Source organism: Oncorhynchus masou, unplaced genomic scaffold (assembly GCF_036934945.1).
Source record: "Oncorhynchus masou masou isolate Uvic2021 unplaced genomic scaffold, UVic_Omas_1.1 unplaced_scaffold_2169, whole genome shotgun sequence".
Lineage (NCBI taxonomy): Eukaryota > Metazoa > Chordata > Actinopteri > Salmoniformes > Salmonidae > Oncorhynchus > Oncorhynchus masou.
Window position 1 is genome coordinate 22,501 of NW_027008646.1, and position 18,924 is coordinate 41,424.

An 18,924-nucleotide genomic window follows, 5' to 3' on the forward strand; every position below is an offset into this window, starting at 1 on the left:
AGAGACAGAGAGACAGAGAGACATAGACAGAGATAGAAAGAGAGAGAGAGAGACATAGACAGAGACATAGAGAGAGACAGAGAGAGAGATAGAGAGAAAGAGATAGAAAGAGAGAGAGACAGACATAGACAGAGACATAGAGAGAGAGAGACAGAGAGAGAGAGATAGAGAGAAAGAGCGACAGACAGAGAGAGACAGAGAGAGAGAAAGAGCGAGAGAGAGAGAGAGAGAGACATAGACATAGAGACATAGAAAGAGAGAGCGAGAGAGAGAGCACGACAGAGAGAGCGACAGACAGAGAGATAGAAAGAGAGAGAGACAGACGTAGACAGAAAAACAGAAAGAGAGAGAGCACGACAGAGAGATAGAAAGAGCGAGAGAGAGAGAGACATAGACAGAGAGACATAGAAAGAGAGAGCGAGAGAGAGAGACATAGACAGAGAGACATAGAAAGAGAGAGCAAGAGAGAGAGACATAGACAGAGAGACATAGAAAGAGAGAGCAAGAGAGACATAGAAAGAGAGAGCGAGAGAGAGAGACAGACAGAGAGACATAGAAAGAGAGAGCGGGAGAGAGAGACATAGACAGAGAGACATAGAAAGAGAGAGCGAGAGAGAGACATAGAAAGAGAGAGCGAGAGAGAGAGCACAACAGAGAGAGAGTGCGAGAGAGAGACATAGACAGAGAGACATAGAAAGAGAGAGCGAGAGAGAGACAGACAGAGAGACATAGAAAGAGAGAGCGAGAGAGAGACATAGAAAGAGAGAGAGAGAGAGTGCGAGAGACTCACAAAGCGGCGTGGCTTTGCCCATAGCTGTAGTTTTGATTGCTGTACCTTCAGGGGACACACGACACCCCGGTTTCCAAGGCCGATGGTGGCTTGGTAATAACGGACAACAGCTGTGGTGTCCTGTGGTCCTAGTGCTCACACCTGGGTTCAAATAGTATTTGAAATAATTTAAAATACTTTAGCCTGGTTTGATTGAGCTAGCCTAGCACAGTGGGACCACTGCCCATCTGTCACTCTAGACAGGTTAAAGCAAGCAATTAAAGTATTTGAAAGATTTCTAATAGTATTTGCACCCAGGTCTGGCAGTAGTTATTTAAAGACTGATGACTGTATGTTCAGACATGCTCTGGTGAGCTTTCTGGAATCATACAATCTGAAGGGATGAGACTATATTATAGTGTTTGATTTTACTTAAACATGTACAGAACAAAACAACACAGGGACACAAACACCATAACAATTGACTCATTCCTTGGTGTTTTGTGTGGACTGATACCCCATCGTTTAAAACATGTTGTTTTATCCCCAGTGTGGTGAGGGCATTAGTGGAGGAGAGATGGCCATCTTTGCATCGCGGGCGGGTCCGGGGCCGTGCTGGCACCCAGCATGCTTTGCGTGCGCAACGTGTCAGGAGCTGCTGGTAGACCTTATCTACTTCCACCAGGATGGAAAGATCCACTGTGGACGACACCACGCTGAGCTGCTGAAACCACGATGCTCAGCCTGCGATGAGGTGAGATCACTGTGTGTGTGATCAATAACCTGTGATGAGGTTAACTCATTGCAGACATGAAACATTGAATTGTTGGCTTGAAACAATGGCAGACTTTTTTTTCAGCATACAGTACAGTAGTTAGACTTTAGTCAGTCTGCTCATTAAACACCGGAGATAGACAGTAGCCTACTGAAGCGATGTGACTGTCGTGTCTTTGGCTATGCTGGATGAAGTGATATGACATGCTATTCTATAAAATCCTTTCTCTGTAATTAAAATTACCTGATTGAGCTAATCAGGTAAATGTAATTAACTAGAAAGTCGGGGCACCACAAAATAATATTTATAGAGCCGTTATCTTCCGAATAAACTCTTAAAGACTCTTAAATATTTTATATCAATAGCAGTCAATATTAATCGTCACCTTATTTCAGTCTCATCTGAAAGTTGTAAATTCTTGGTTATCTTCACGAACCCTGGTTAACAAGTCGAATCAGCAATACAAAATTGGGTTTAACTATTTATTTACTAAATACCTAACTAATCACACAGAATTACATATACACAGAATGAATCATACCTTGATTACAAATTATGTCATAAAGGAAAACGTCCTTTGCGGACGGAACAGATATGACAGCTGGTTACACAAAGAAAGGGGGTTGGGTTTGAGTGAAAGAGCGGGAAGACTGAAGAACAAAGGGAGAAGCGATGTCTCTATTGTGCCGTAGGCAGCTACTCTATCGTAAATACAGAATCTTATGCATTCTAAATTACCGTCCATTTTGAAAAGGAAAATGCAATAAATATTTACTGAGTTGCGCTTCGGTAGGTTGGTGGTAGATGGAAGGCCGTGTTGCCTTTGAAGAGGCCGTGTTGCCTTTGACATCCTTTGAAGAATGTCTCTGGTGGTAAATTGGATATGTTGTAGTACCGTCATTGTGTGGTAGATGGGATACTCTGTCTGTTCTTTCCTAGCCCACGTTTGCAGCTGCTGTTGCTAACTCAAAGTTCATACCATTTGCAACCAAAGCTCACGCTGAGGTTGGCTTCGTTCTGTAGTTATTATCTGAACCCTCTGACATCGGACCGTCATCCTAATGTATCCGGAACAGGAGGTTACATTTTCGTCAAGGGCTTTTATATAGTGGAGGAAGAAGGGTGTGTTTCATAGTTTATAGCCCATGTCTCTTCACAGGGGCGGGCCACTGTTTGAGCAGAGCCCTAACCTTATGAAAACCCAAATCTCTCATTTGGAAGCTAAAATTACATTTAATCTTTTCACCAATAATTTTATATTCAAACATTTAAATTGCACAACAACTCCATGTGAATCTGATAATTATAATGTGTAGACTTTCCACGGTATCGTTTATGTCATCCTATCATTGATGAGAATGTCTCAGATGACAACCGAACTGACATCCTATTCATTAAGTACCAATGCATACGTTCAACTGGTTGGATTACCAAAATATGGTTCATTTCCCCCACCTTCTGATGTTCCCAGAATCTCTGTTTAACAAAGGCTATTCAAGAGTCCCTCTGTAGAGCCAAGAGAGGGAAGGGAGAAAGGTGTTTAATGGGGGGGGGTCAAAAACCTTATCCACAGGCCAACGTCATGACATGACCAATAAACTTATTGCACATTTAGTAACTGAAGTTGAATTCATCTTGTGTTTGTCTGTTTCCTAATTATTCTATAAGTAGCAGACAGTATTTAAACATGTCTGTTTATCCCCCACTCAGATAATTTTTTCAGATGAGTGCACGGAGGCCGAGGGGGCGTCACTGGCACATGAAGCACTTTGCCTGTTTCGAGTGTGAGACGGTGCTCGGCGGTCAGCGATACATCATGAAAGATGGCCGCCCCTACTGCTGCGGCTGCTTCGAGTCTCTGTACGCGGAGTACTGTGAAGCCTGCGGGGAGAATATAGGTGAGTCAATATCTCTGGTTCATATGTGGTCAATCTATGCCTGATTACTGGAATAAATAAAGAGTTGTTGACATAATGTGTAGCCTGTTGCTGAAGCCTTTTAAAGATGTTGCTCTACATTCACCACCTCTCCCTCTCTTCCCTCCATTCCTCTCCCTCCCTTCTTGCCTCCACCAGGAGTGGACCATGCCCAGATGACCTACGAGGGTGTCCACTGGCACGCTACAGACACGTGTTTCTGCTGTGCCCAGTGTAAGAGCACCCTGCTGGGCTGTCCCTTCCTGCCCAAGCAGGGCCGTATCTACTGCTCCAAGGCCTGCAGCCTGGGAGAGGACGTCTACGCCTCAGACTCCTCCGACTCGGTCTTCCAGTCCGCCGGCTCTCGTGAATCCCGCCAGAGTCACATGGGCAAGAGCAGCCACCCGGTGGCTGAACAGTGGAGGCAGTCCCAGCTCTTCAACCTGGTTGCAGTGGCTGACTATAACAAGACTCCTAGTCTATATGGAGATAGAGGGGACAGAGAAATGGATATTGTGGGTCGAAAGCTGTCCCACATGGGCTTCACTGAGGAGCACACCTGGAGGGACCGAGAGGAGGATCCAGAGGAGTGGGCCGAACACGAGGACTACATGACACAGCTCCTGCTCAAGTTCGGGGACCGCGCCGGGGTGTTCCAGACGCAGCCTTCAGAGGAACCCGGGACCAGTAGGTCAGCCGAACCCTGGCTGAAGCCTGAGACTAAACCAGCCTCCACCACCACCAGTCCCACGAACCAGAGCCACCTGCCTGAGATGTACTGGGCCCAGTCCCAGGATGGGCTGGTCAGTAAGAAGCACCTGCCTGAGATGTACTGGGCACAGTCCCAAGACGGGCTTGGGGATTCGGCTTACGGAAGCCATCCAGGCCCTGCTAGTGCCAGAAAGATCCATGATCTGGAGCTGGACCAGGGGCTGATGGACCAGAGGGTTAGCGCTGGGGGAGCAGGGTTATGGATGCTGGACCCCAGGGAGTGGTGTGAAGACTCTCTGGAGTGTATCACAGACGAGCTGAGGAAGACTGAGCACAGTGTTGGAGACTCCATGGACTCTCTTGCCCTCTCTAACATCACTGGTAAGAGTTCATATCACATGCGCTTCTTTGTTCACTGTAAAACTGTGTTTGGTGGACTTCTGGTGAAAGTAGTCTGGTAAAGGTAGTCAGCGATCAGTTATTAATTCCAGTGTAATAATGGAGATTTAAATGGAACAGGAAAAGATAGTACGAAAAGCCATTAAACAAAATACCTACAGTAATTAGCTACAGTAAATAACTTGTTTTCCTGCTTCTGTCGAGTAACACAGCTTTATATTGTCCTGTCCTCCCAGGTGCGTCAGCGGATGGAGACAGTAAGGAGGGTCAGATCCTCTACTCTCTCCACAACCTGCTGGACCCAGAAGACTGTGAGAAGATGAGCATCATGGGCACCCTCAACTCCTCCATGCTCCACCGCAGCACCAACTCTCTGGATCACCAGCAGGGGGCAGCAGACCAGGAGGAAGAGGAGGTGCGGAGGGGGGCGCAGAGGGTACAGGGGCCGGTGTCTTTGCCCCTCCCTCCTAAACAGGAGGTTCCACCACCTCACCTTCAGCTGCCAGTGTTGAGGAGGAGCAGGTCCCAGTCCACACGGCCACCTGGCCAGCAGATGGTCAAGTTCTCTGAGGACACGGTGGATAACGGGTCTTGCCAGAACCTGGCGGTGCGTCAGCCTCCTCAGAGTGAGAGGACACGTCGGCGGGTGTACCACCACGAGGACCCCGAAAGGCCACACCGGCACCATCACGGCCGCCACCACAACCGTAGAACCCGCTCGGACAATGCTCTTAACCTCCTGCCTAAGGAACGGGTGCAGAGGCCCTACCAGGGACATGGTCTGAGTTCCCTTCAGGAACACCACGCGGCCCTCTTCAACCAACCTGGCCCTGGTGCTCACAGGCCGCCACCCTATCCTCACACCACTTCAGACTACTCCCTCCAGGCTCGGGGTGACCGGGATCGCGACCGCTTCCTAGGTGGCCTGTACGCTGACGAGGAAGACTGGTGCTCCACCTGCTCCTCCTCTTCCTCAGACTCTGAGGAGGAAGGTTACTTCCTGGGGCAGCTCATTCCCCAGCCCAGGGTTCCTAGCAGGTATCAATACTCTACTGAGGACTTCCCAACACGCGTTACGGCCATGTCGCCCAACGACTCACGGACTAAATCCAGAAAGAAGGGTCACAGAGGCAAGAACTGCATCATTTCATAATCTAGATGTACATTCTCTGTTTTACTTCCAGCACTAATCATTTGTGGACAGGTGAGACCAGTTCTTTGTAGTTGGACTTGCTGGACAAAACATTGTCCATATTATTGGACTTCTTATTATGGGTCATGTCTAACACTCAAACCATGCCAGAAAGACATTTCTCCTTTTCTTTTTATAAAATTCATCAAAAAACACTTTTTATTTTTTACATTGTCTGATAAACCATTGAAAGTATTCCAGCAATACCATTGTGTGCATTAAATGGCAATTAATGCACTGTTGTTATTGCTGACAGGGAAAGGAATAGTTAGTAAAGTAGACTTCTAGGGACTAACCAACATAATTATTTAATAGTACAAAATATGAATGTGTATATTAAGTTAAAATGTTAATACTGGTATTTTTATATCCCTGACTTTTAACTAAGATTTTTCTGGTTTTAATGTAAACAAAGTTGGCGTAGGGAGGCGGGACAAGCTGTTGTCGTAGTAACAAGCAGAGCTATTTTGCACGCATCACTTGTCAACCAATCAAGGCTTTACAAAAAACAAACCAACTATTGCCAGAATACAAACCATCTGCTTACTCAAATCAAAATGCCATAATATCTGGTTTCTGGTAACAATTTACATGAAGTTGCTCTTAAACCTCTCAACTTCAAAGTGATACCCTGAGTCTTCGCTGTATTCCAATGTTAATTCTCTAACACGCTTGTCCCTCACCTGTCCAGATTCAGTTACATTACAGAGCTCTTCTCCATACATGCCCTTTATACAGCGCAAGTCATTATACCACAAATACTTAACTGTTATGTGATGTAAAGAAGCTTTTAATAAATATTCTTACCAAACGTTTCAGAAAATGTTTCAGTTTTTTTGTATGTACTAGAATAACTGATTTGGTAGCATTTTTAGACATAGTAAATATTCAAATATACAATGCAAATAACTTGGTGTTTAAGCAGTGCACCTAAACCAAACACTGACTCACAAAGTCTCATCGGATGGAACCAAACCTGATACGTGAATGGTACATAGTCTACTAGACCGTTTACATAATAAAAACCATCTTTATTTTTGTTACACTCAAAAATCGTTTTAAATCACAAATCATCAAAGACGTGTCAGTTCCACATATAGAAAGTTGAGTTGAGCATCTGACGTTTAGAAAGTGTTTTTCTTCATCTCCCAGCCAGATTAGCACTGGTGGTGAATACAACTCTGTCAGGAAACACAACATGTAATCACATTTAGCAAGGCCAGTGCCACACTGGCTGAAATAGAACATAGTCAGATGAACACATTGTCCATACAAAAGAAAAGGGAGAACATATTCTCAGACCATACAAGACTTTACACAAGTAGCACAATCCTACTCCCAGGCAGTAGCACCAAAAGTCTTGCTTCAACTGCAGCAATCTCAAATCAAATGTACCTAGCAGGAAGAGTTCATAAAACAAGAACTGGACTCATACAATACCAGTCAAAAGTTTGGACACACCTACTCATTCCTGGGATTTTCTTTATTTCTGCCATTTTCTACATTGTAGAATAATAGCGAAGGCATCAAAACTATGAAATAACACATATGGAATCATGTAGTAACCAAAAAAAGTGTAAAAAAGGATATATTTTATATTTGCAATTCTGACAGCTTTGCACTCTCTTGGCATTCCCTCAACCAGCTTCATGAGGTAGTGACCTGGAATGCATTTCAATTAACAGATGTGCCTTTGTTAGAAGTAAATTTGTATAATTTCTTTCCTTAATGCGTTTGAGCCAATCATTTGTGTTGTGACAAGGTAGGGGTGGTATACAGAAGATAGCCCTATTTGGTAAAATACCAAGTCCATAGTATGGCAAGAAGAGCTCAAATAAGCAAAGAGAAACGGCTTTAAGACATGAAGGTCAGTCAATCCGGAAAACGTCAAGAACTTTTAAAGTTTCTTCAAGTGCAGTCGCAAAAACCATCAAGCGCTATGATGAAACTGGCTCTCATGAGGACCACCACAGGAAAGGAAGACCCAGAGGTACCTCTGCTGCAGAGGATAAATTCATTAGTTACCAGCCTCAGAAATTGCAAACCAAATAAATGCTTCAAGTATCAGACACATCAACTGTTCAGAGGAGAAGCGTGAAATCAGGCCTTTATGGTAGAATTGCTGCAGAGAAACCACTACTACAGGATTCCAATAAGAAGAAGAGACTTGCTTGGGCCAAAAAAAACACGAGCAATGGACATTAGACTGGTGGAAATCTGTCCTTTGGTCTGATGAGTCCACATTTGAGCTTTTTGGCTCCAACCGCCGTGTCGTTGTGAGACGCAGAGTAGGTGAACGGATTATCTCCACATGTGTGGTTCACACCGTGAAGCATGGAGGTGGTGTGATGGTGCTTTGTTGGTGACACTGTCTGTGATTTTAGAATTCAAGACACACTTAACCAGCATGGCTACCACAGCATTCTGCTACGAATGCCATCCTATCTGGTTTGCGCTTAGTGTGACTATCATTTGTTTTTAAACAGGACAATGACCCAACACACCTCCAGGCTGTGTAAAGACTATCTGACCAAGGAGAGTGATGCAGTGCTGCATCAGATGACCTGGCCTCCACAATCACCCGACCTCTACCCAATTGAGGTGGTTTGGGATGAGTACGACGGCAGAGTGAAGGAAAAGCAGCCAACAAGTGCTCAGCATATGTGGGAACTCCTTAAAGACTTTTGGAAAAGCATTCCAGGTGAAGCTGGTTGAGAGAATACCAAGAGTGTGCAAAGCTGTCATCAAGGCAAAGGGTGGCTACTTTGAAGATTCTCAAATATAAAATATATTTTTATTTGTTTAACACTTTCTTGGTTGCTACATGATTCCATGTGTGTTATTTCATAGTGTTGATGTCTATTATTCTACAATGTAGAAAATTGTAAAAACAAAGAAAAACCCTTGAATGAGTAGGTGTGTCCAAACCTTTGACTGGTACTGTAGTAGCAGAGCATTGTTTGTGGTACCAGTGGATGCTGACCTATAACACGTCACACATCATCATTAGATTGCCAGTTCAGTAAAAAACACTGATGACCAGTCCCTATGGTTACACTGGTTAACAACAGTTTTAAAATCAGTCAATCCCAGATGAACTATGAGCCTAAATTGACATACCAATTCTACTTGTTAAGGACATTGTAGAACCAATACCCTCATCGGGTGGTGAGGAAGTAGCTGAACAGGACTTTGAACACTGTTTTTGACAACATGGACTAATTACTGCTGGACATTATCAGTACATATGGGTCACCTGGTGCACGTCTGTCCTGAAACCCAGAAAGGTGGGAAAACATGGGGCCAATACTGCTGAAGATATCCACAGTCTTAACACATGGCAGACCCCTGGGAGTCCTGCCCTCACTGTATGCCGGAGGCCCCAAAAAAAGACTGGACCTGATTGGCTCCCTTACAGTAAGATGGGACGCGATTGGCTGTCTGTCTCAGATGGAGGGTTCCGGTTGCCGCACGACCTCAATCACCTGATCCAGATCGGTGATGAAGTGCTTGAGGTCGTCAAGGCAACGCTCCCTGATCTCTCCCAGGTTCTCTCGGAGTGGAGCCTGCAGCTGCTTCTCCAGATTAGCGTCCTTAGCAACCAGCATCTTCACTACCATGCCAAATGTCTCACAGTCCTGCCGGTACACCTGGAAAACAACAACACAACATCAGAAACAGGAGCCAATAATACTTCATTTTGTTAATTTAGTAGAAGCTCTTATCCACAAGGAATTTCAGTCAGTGCAATCTAATACAACAATCACAATACAACATGATCAACAAGTAGTGAACATCAACTACAGAGCTGGAACAAATACTAGCTCTTCAGAGATTAGGAACATCAGTACTTCCTTGGAAAATGGGTCTGGTTTTAGAAACTATTTCCTGATGAGCCCCGAGCTAGCTCACGTCTACATGCTCGTTCAATAGCCCTGCTAAGGGAGAAGAGAACACTCTGGTGTGAACACACACTTCATTGTGTTAACATGTAGACCCAGGTGTCCTGTCAGCACACAAGCCTTCTTATTGGCTAGCCTGGCCCCGGAGCCAATAAAAACCCAGTAAAGTAGAGGAGTTGAGGCTCTAGGGCTTGTAACAGGTGTGAGGGGAACAATGAGAGGAGAGGTGTTAAAACCTTGATGAGACCTGCTGACCCCACACCTAGTCTTCAATGGCTCACACAGAACATACAGCAAATACACTGCGGATGTCATACAAGGTCAGCCCTAGTGCACAGTCTAATGATTTGATCAGAGGAGGATTTGTCTAGCTGTTCTAAAATGAATTCAATCCAACATCAACATTTGGATTACAAGAGCTAAATAAAAGAAGGCCTTAAATCTGTAATCTTTCCCATCACGATAAATCACAAATGGAAACATGCACTGACAAGGAAAGAGTTAAATAACGGAGAGAAAACACCAAGAGAAGACAGTGTTGAACTGTCATTAAGATGAAAAACAGTCCACCCCATTGCCCCAGGGTGACACCTGGAAAAGGTTCTCATCATAAACATGCAGAAGGAGAGAGAAAAGTGGAAAAGTGGCCTGTTTAGAATTGTGACCTTCTACAGACCAACATGGGAGCAGAGAACACATGCAGTCAAGATCATTATGGACATTCCAACATGGTCCACTCACTAGCCCTTGGTTACCACACCCTGACAGCTCTCCACTGCATACTGTGAGCTGTCTCAGACAGCACGGGGCTGTGCCGTCCAGAGTAGTTTAGCTTCCAGCTACAGTCCTTTTCTCAGGGCCTCTGAGTCTGCAGCTATAAGAGGTGAGTCACTGTCAGGCCTTTAGGAAACAAACCTGTCACTCTATTTTCGCTTTCTCCCCTACTTGCTCTCTTATCTTGCTCTCTTTTATGTCTCTCTCTCAATTCAATTCAAGGGCTTTATTGGCATGAGAAACATATGTTAACGTTGCCAAAGCAAGTGAAATAGATAATAAACAAAAGTGGAACAAAAAAAACTACAGTAAACATTACACTCACAAAAGTTCCAAAATAATAGACATAAAATGTCATATTACGTGAAAATAGTTAAAGTACCGGGAAAATAAATAAACATAAATATGAGTTGTATTTACAATGGTGTTTGTTCTTCACTGGTTGCCATTTTCTTGTGGAAACAAGATGACAAAAAAAAAAGTTTATCAACAACATTTATTTCTGTTGAATTCTTTGTGGACCTGTGTAATCATCTCTCTCTCTCCTACTGGCTCCTGTCCTGTGTGAACAGTAAGGTGAACTATCACTAATCTTCTCTCTCCTACTGGCTCCTGTCCTGTGTGAACAGTGAGGTGAACTATCACTAATCTTCTCTCTCCTACTGGCTCCTGTCCTGTGTGAACAGTGAGGTGAACTATCACTAATCTTCTCTCTCCTACTGGCTCCTGTCCTGTGTGAACAGTGAGGTGAACTATCACTAATCTTCTCTCTCTGTCCTGTGTGAACAGTAAGGTGAACTATCACTAATCTTCTCTCTCCTGTCCTGTGTGAACAGTAAGGTGAACTATCACTAATCTTCTCTCTCCTACTGGCTCCTGTCCTGTGTGAACAGTGAGGTGAACTATCACTAATCTTCTCTCTCCTGTCCTGTGTGAACAGTAAGGTGAACTATCACTAATCTTCTCTCTCCTGTCCTGTGTGAACAGTAAGGTGAACTATCACTAATCTTCTCTCTCCTGTCCTGTGTGAACAGTAAGGTGAACTATCACTAATCTTCTCTCTCCTGTCCTGTGTGAACAGTAAGGTGAACTATCACTAATCTTCTCTCTCCTACTGGCTCCTGTCCTGTGTGAACAGTGAGGTGAACTATCACTAATCTTCTCTCTCCTACTGGCTCCTGTCCTGTGTGAACAGTGAGGTGAACTATCACTAATCTTCTCTTTGTGGGTTTAAATGCCTTCGCTTTCATTTTTCTAGATGTAGATCTTTTACTGCTCTAGTGATGTAAGTATTGTTTGGATAACCTTATTTACTATTTATTGTGGATTGATTTGTATTTTTATTTTTTTTCACTCGATGTGATGTGCACTGCACACCGGAAGAAGAATTATCACATTAAAGTATTGTAATGTTTGTTTATGTGACAATCTCATAAGGGACAGGATACCAACTGGCGATTTGACACGCAAATAAAATGTAATTCATTCATTCATTAACGCTCATTAGACCAAGCAGAATGTCATCAGGACACAAGGTTGAGTTTAGGTCAAATATAGATTTAGTCCAATTTAAACGAGATTATTAATTATCTGGATTCTACGGCTCGATACGCCAGGCCGATACAGGAAGCTAACAGGCCTGGGGGAGTGAGTGGGTGCGTGCTGGAGTTGAAGACGAACCACAGCTGAGTTTGGCTGGGCAGGAATGTGAAGGTTGGGGTGGGGGGGGTCAGATGAGGACATCTAAGCCAGGTTACAGTCAGGATGCTTCCCAAATGGCACCCTATCCAGTGCACTACTTTAGACTAAGACCCATAGGGCCATGTAGGGAACAGGGTGCCATTTGGGACACATCCTCAGTCCTCCACCCAACCCAACCCCATTAACAGTTGCTACTGTACTGCTAGGCATTTTTCACTTCCTGGCTATTTTTAGCCAATCACAATGTTGCTGGTTGTGGACTAGAGCCAGGCTCTGTAAGGAAGGCAGAGGACATGATAATGACATCGCATGAAACCTCTAATGGCTATGATATTTTTTATTTTATTTTACCTTTATTTAACTAGGCAAGTCAGTTAATTAAGAACAAATTCTTATTTTCAATGACGGCCTAGGAACAGTGGGTTGCCTGTTCAGGGGCAGAACGACAGATTTGTACCTTGTCAGCTCGGGGATTTGAACTTCCGGTTACCAGTCCAACACTCTAACCACTAGGCTATCCTGTCGCCCGATATCATATGTATGTTAATCAAGAGCCCTACCCATTCACACACGTACATACATGACTCTGATAATCAGCACTGCATTGTGTTAAGGCTGTATTGTTAGTTCTATAGTAACTGAGATGGTCAGGCAACATAGTGACTGTATTTCCAACCTCAACTCCTTAGTTACTACACCATGAGCGGTTTAGATCCATAGGTAGGCCACACTGAAAGTGTACAGAATTAAGTTGTTAATAACAGGAGGAGCCAATCAGTCCAAAGCAGGAAGTGCCATGTTCCAACTCCTAACAACGCATTAGAGCACTCTGTACTTTCACATACTTCCTGTGTGACCCTTGAACCCATTACCCAAACAGGGAGGAAGTTGCTCTGGACCACTGGAGGTGTGGGTGGCTGTGGGTTTGGGTCCTGTTGTTAGCCTATTGCTTTGAGCATGGAGTCGACGACTGGTAGGAGTGCAGGGTCTGATCTCTGGGCTTTGGATCAGAGAGATACTGCATACCGGAAGGACAGGGAGGGGATCCGGCCGGGACACGGAGACAGGGGCCACAGCCCCGCTCTGATTAGAGCCTGAGGGCTGAGGAGGAGGAGGAGAGGCCACACAGTGTGGCTCTGGAGCTTAAAGGGTTGCTAATGAATCAAAACATGCTACCAGCTTTCCAGGTTATGAGGGGTATGGTCAACCTCAAACCAGTGTCCCAAATGGCTCCCTGGTAGTGCACTTTAAAGGGAATAGGGACCTAGTCTGGTGCCACATTCCAGACGATGATGAATAGGCCCTATAGAAGCTGGACGCCAGCCATGCCTTTCTGCCTTTTAACCAGCCAATGGAAGTGAGCTAAGCCGGTTGCTCTGCCAAAGTCAACGCCATTCATATGCCTCATCTTCCTCCTCCTCTACAGTGAGAAGGCCATGGAGGTGGAATTTAGTCCAATTTCCCTTTGCTACACAAACACAGTAGGCTATAGGGGACGACAGGTGACATGTGAAAAGGGTAGAGGGAGCCAGTGTAGGCTAAGTGTGCAATGGAAGAGATGGCTGGACCAGATTGTGGAGGGAAAATAAACATCTCGCTCTCTCTCTCTCTCTCTCTCGCTGTGTGTGTGTGTGTGTGTGTGTGTGTGTGTGTGTGTGTGTGTGTGTGTGTGTGTGTGTGTGTGTGTGTGTGTGTGTGTGTGTGTGTGTGTGTGTGGTTGGCATCTGCTTGACACTTGTTGAGCGGCTAACCATTACTGCAGTGGAGAGCCCCACTTCACAGACCTTTCTAATGTGAAATAAGGAGGTTGTTTCTTGAAAGGCTTCCATGCTGGGTCACTTAACTATGCATGATCTGAGGACCTAAACACACACTTCAATCACTGGATGTGGAAAGAGCAGCAAGGTGAAACTGGGAGGCCCAGTGCGCTCAGGAATAGTTTGTCTGAAGCAATGCTTCTGTATGCAGATAGAAACAGGTTTGAACAATTGGCTTTGAAGTACAGATTTGGGATGTGTCTTTAGTGTTATCTGACAGCTTAGACCAGCACATCACATACCGCCTATGCTTCAAACACACTAAAATTAGCGTTCTATTGAAATCTCACTGTCTATTTCACTCTCAGTTTGCAGTGAGGACAAGACATACTACGCTTCAATAATCAACTTCACACAAAGATATTGCTTTCAACATAAACGTAAAATTGTATTATTAATTTAATGCTAGATGTGTTCCGACTAGACCTAGAGGAGAGCTGACCAGATGTGTTCTCAGACTAGACCTAGAGGAGAGCTGACCAGATGTGTTCTCCGACTAGACCTAGAGGAGAGCTGACCAGATGTGTTCTCCGACTAGACCTAGAGGAGAGCTGACCAGATGTGTTAACAGACTAGACCTAGAGGAGAGCTGACCAGATGTGTTCCCAGAATAGACCTAGAGGAGAGCTGACCAGATGTGTTCTCAGACTAGACCTAGAGGAGAGCTGACCAGATGTGTTCTCCGACTAGACCTAGAGGAGAGCTGACCAGATGTGTTCTCAGACTAGACCTAGAGGAGAGCTGACCAGATGTGTTCCCAGAATAGACCTAGAGGAGAGCTGACCAGATGTGTTCCCAGACTAGACCTAGAGGAGAGCTGACCAGATGTGTTAACAGACTAGACCTAGAGGAGAGCTGACCAGATGTGTTAACAGACTAGACCTAGAGGAGAGCTGACCAGATGTGTTCCCAGAATAGACCTAGAGGAGAGCTGACCAGATGTGTTCCCAGACTAGACCTAGAGGAGAGCTGACCAGATGTGTTAACAGACTAGACCTAGAGGAGAGCTGACCAGATGTGTTAACAGACTAGACCTAGAGGAGAGCTGACCAGATGTGTTCCCAGAATAGACCTAGAGGAGAGCTGACCAGATGTGTTCCCAGAATAGACCTAGAGGAGAGCTGACCAGATGTGTTCCCAGACTAGACCTAGAGGAGAGCTGACCAGATGTGTTCTCAGACTAGACCTAGAGGAGAGCTGACCAGATGTGTTCCCAGACTAGACCTAGAGGAGAGCTGACCAGATGTGTTCCCAGACTAGACCTAGAGGAGAGCTGACCAGATGTGTTCTCAGACTAGACCTAGAGGAGAGCTGACCAGATGTGTTCCCCGACTAGACCTAGAGGAGAGCTGACCAGATGTGTTAACAGACTAGACCTAGAGGAGAGCTGACCAGATGTGTTCCCAGAATAGACCTAGAGGAGAGCTGACCAGATGTGTTCTCAGACTAGACCTAGAGGAGAGCTGACCAGATGTGTTCTCCGACTAGACCTAGAGGAGAGCTGACCAGATGTGTTCTCAGACTAGACCTAGAGGAGAGCTGACCAGATGTGTTCCCAGAATAGACCTAGAGGAGAGCTGACCAGATGTGTTCCCAGACTAGACCTAGAGGAGAGCTGACCAGATGTGTTAACAGACTAGACCTAGAGGAGAGCTGACCAGATGTGTTAACAGACTAGACCTAGAGGAGAGCTGACCAGATGTGTTCCCAGACTAGACCTAGAGGAGAGCTGACCAGATGTGTTCCCAGACTAGACCTAGAGGAGAGCTGACCAGATGTGTTAACAGACTAGACCTAGAGGAGAGCTGACCAGATGTGTTCCCAGAATAGACCTAGAGGAGAGCTGACCAGATGTGTTCCCAGAATAGACCTAGAGGAGAGCTGACCAGATGTGTTCCCAGACTAGACCTAGAGGAGAGCTGACCAGATGTGTTCTCAGACTAGACCTAGAGGAGAGCTGACCAGATGTGTTCCCAGACTAGACCTAGAGGAGAGCTGACCAGATGTGTTCCCAGACTAGACCTAGAGGAGAGCTGACCAGATGTGTTCTCAGACTAGACCTAGAGGAGAGCTGACCAGATGTGTTCCCCGACTGGACCTAGAGGAGAGCTGACCAGATGTGTTCCCCGACTAGACCTAGAGGAGAGCTGACCAGATGTGTTCCCAGACTAGACCTAGAGGAGAGCTGACCAGATGTGTTCTCAGACTAGACCTAGAGGAGACATGACCAGATGTGTTCCCAGACTAGACCTAGAGGAGAGCTGACCAGATGTGTTCTCAGACTAGACGAGAGCTGACCAGATGTGTTCTCAGACTAGACCTAGAGGAGAGCTGACCAGATGTATTCTCCGACTAGACCTAGAGGAGAGCTGTCCAGATGTGTTCAGACTAGACCGAGAGGAGAGCTACGTTTAACGACAGGATCCTTACAATGGCCCCTCAAACATGCTTTTTTTCTCTGGGGGAAGAGGACATCAATTGGCTGTTGTAAGGGTCTTGCTCTGAGGTGCAGCTCCACAGAAGGGCTCTGTGTGTGTTAGGTCTCTACCCCAGGAGGACACTCAAATTTAACGAACTCAGTAGAACAGCACAGATGCCCTTAATTAGCTCACAGGGAGCATAGGACAACACATACACACACATGGGGCGGCAGGTAGCCTATTGGGTAGAGTATTGGGCCACTAACCGAAAGATTGCTAGATTGAATCCCAAAGCTGACAAGGTACAAATCTGTGGATCTGCCCCTGAACAACGGCCAGTAACTGTTACTAGACCGTCATTGTAAGTAATAATTTGTTCTTAACGGACTTGTCTGGTTAAATGAATAAATAAACATACGCCTCAGGTGCTTTCTATCCCACCACTTCTAGACTGGTGGTATATTAACCTGGGTAGAACTAGACTGGTGGTATATTACCCTGGGTAGAACTAGACTGGTGGTATATTACCCTGGGTAGAACTAGACTGGTGGTATATTAACCTGGGTAGAACTAAACTGGTGGTATATTACCCTGGGTAGAACTAAACTGGTGGTATATTACCCTGGGTAGAACTAAACTGGTGGTATATTACCCTGGGTAGAACTAGACTGGTGGTATATTACCCTGGGTAGAACTAGACTGGTGGTATATTACCCTGGGTAGAACTAGACTGGTGGTATATTACCCTGGGTAGAACTAGACTGGTGGTATATTAACCTGGGTAGAACTAGACTGGTGGTATATTACCCTGGGTAGAACTAGACTGGTGGTATATTACCCTGGGTAGAACTAGACTGGTGGTATATTACCCTGGGTAGAACTAGACTGGTGGTATATTACCCTGGGTAGAACTAGACTGGTGGTATATTAACCTGGGTAGAACTAGACTGGTGGTATATTAACCTGGGTAGAACTAGACTGGTGGTATATTAACCTGGGTAGAACTAGACTGGTGGTATATTAACCTGGGTAGAACTAGACTGGTGGTATATTAACCTGGGTAGAACTAGACTGGTGGTATATTAACCTGGGTAGAACTGGACTGGTGGTATATTAACCTGGGTAGAACTGGACTGGTGGTATATTAACCTGGGTAGAACTGGACTGGTGGTATATTAACCTGGGTAGAACTGGACTGGTGGTATATTAACCTGGGTAGAACTAGACTGGTGGTATATTAACCTGGGTAGAACTAGACTGGTGGTATATTAACCTGGGTAGAACTAGACTGGTGGTATATTAACCTGGGTAGAACTAGACTGGTGGTATATTAACCTGGGTAGAACTAGACTGGTGGTATATTAACCTGGGTAGAACTAGACTGGTGGTATATTAACCTGGGTAGAACTAGACTGGGTGGTGGTGGTATATTAACCTGGGTATAACTAGGCTGGGTTGTGGTGGTATATTAACCTGGGTAGAACTAGGCTGGTGGTATATTACCCTGGGTAGAACTAGACTGGTGGTATATTAACCTGGGTAGAACTAGACTGGTGGTATATTACCCTGGGTAGAACTAGACTGGTGGTATATTACCCTGAGTAGAACTAGACTGGTGGTATATTACCCTGGGTAGAACTAGACTGGTGGTATATTACCCTGGGTAGAACTAGACTGGTGGTATATTAACCTGGGTAGAACTAGACTGGTGGTATAATAACCTGGGTAGAACTAGGCTGGGTGGTGGTGGTATATTAACCTGGGTAGAACTAGGCTGGGTGGTGGTGGTATATTAACCTGGGTAGAACTAGACTGGTGGTATCTTAACCTGGGTAGAACTAGACTGGTGGTATATTAACCTGGGTAGAACTGGACTGGTGGTATATTAACCTGGGTAGAACTGGACTGGTGGTATATTAACCTGGGTAGAACTGGACTGGTGGTATATTAACCTGGGTAGAACTGGACTGGTGGTATATTAACCTGGGTAGAACTAGACTGGTGGTATATTAACCTGGGTAGAACTAGACTGGTGGTATATTAACCTGGGTAGAACTAGACTGGTGGTATATTAACCTGGGTAGAACTAGACTGGTGGTATATTAACCTGGGTAGAACTAGACTGGTGGTATATTACCCTGGGTAGAACTAGACTGGTGGTATATTACCCTGGGTAGAACTAGACTGGTGGTATATTAACCTGGGTAGAACTAGACTGGTGGTATATTAACCTGGGTAGAACTAGACTGGTGGTATATTAACCTGGGTAGAACTAGACTGGTGGTATATTAACCTGGGTAGAACTAGACTGGTGGTATATTAACCTGGGTAGAACTAGACTGGTGGTATATTAACCTGGGTAGAACTAGACTGGCGGTATATTAACCTGGGTAGAACTAGACTGGCGGTATATTAACCTGGGTAGAACTGGACTGGCGGTATATTAACCTGGGTAGAACTGGACTGGCGGTATATTAACCTGGGTAGAACTGGACTGGTGGTATATTAACCTGGGTAGAACTGGACTGGTGGTATATTAACCTGGGTA

The 18,924-nt window shown here is 45.2% G+C and overlaps 2 protein-coding genes across 2 annotated transcripts in view; one reads left to right on the forward strand and one right to left on the reverse strand.

The window, feature by feature from the left end:
* LOC135533029 (prickle-like protein 1) overlaps positions 1–6,568 on the forward strand; it is a gene marked incomplete at its 5' end in the record, with an annotated part of 21,514 nt that extends 14,946 nt beyond the window's left edge. Inside the window, 5 exon segments of the mRNA XM_064960426.1 lie at positions 1,320–1,523; positions 3,255–3,287; positions 3,289–3,442; positions 3,620–4,552; positions 4,807–6,568. Of these exon segments, the coding sequence (XP_064816498.1) occupies positions 1,320–1,523; positions 3,255–3,287; positions 3,289–3,442; positions 3,620–4,552; positions 4,807–5,723 (2,241 nt within the window).
* Positions 6,569–6,772: 204 nt separating this feature from the next.
* The window catches only part of LOC135533030 (periphilin-1-like), a 52,079-nt gene continuing 39,927 nt past the window's right edge, over positions 6,773–18,924 (reverse strand). The window contains exon 2 of the mRNA XM_064960428.1: positions 6,773–9,412. Coding sequence (XP_064816500.1) covers positions 9,209–9,412 — 204 coding nt within the window. The 3' untranslated portion in view covers positions 6,773–9,208. The remainder of the gene's footprint in view (positions 9,413–18,924) is intronic.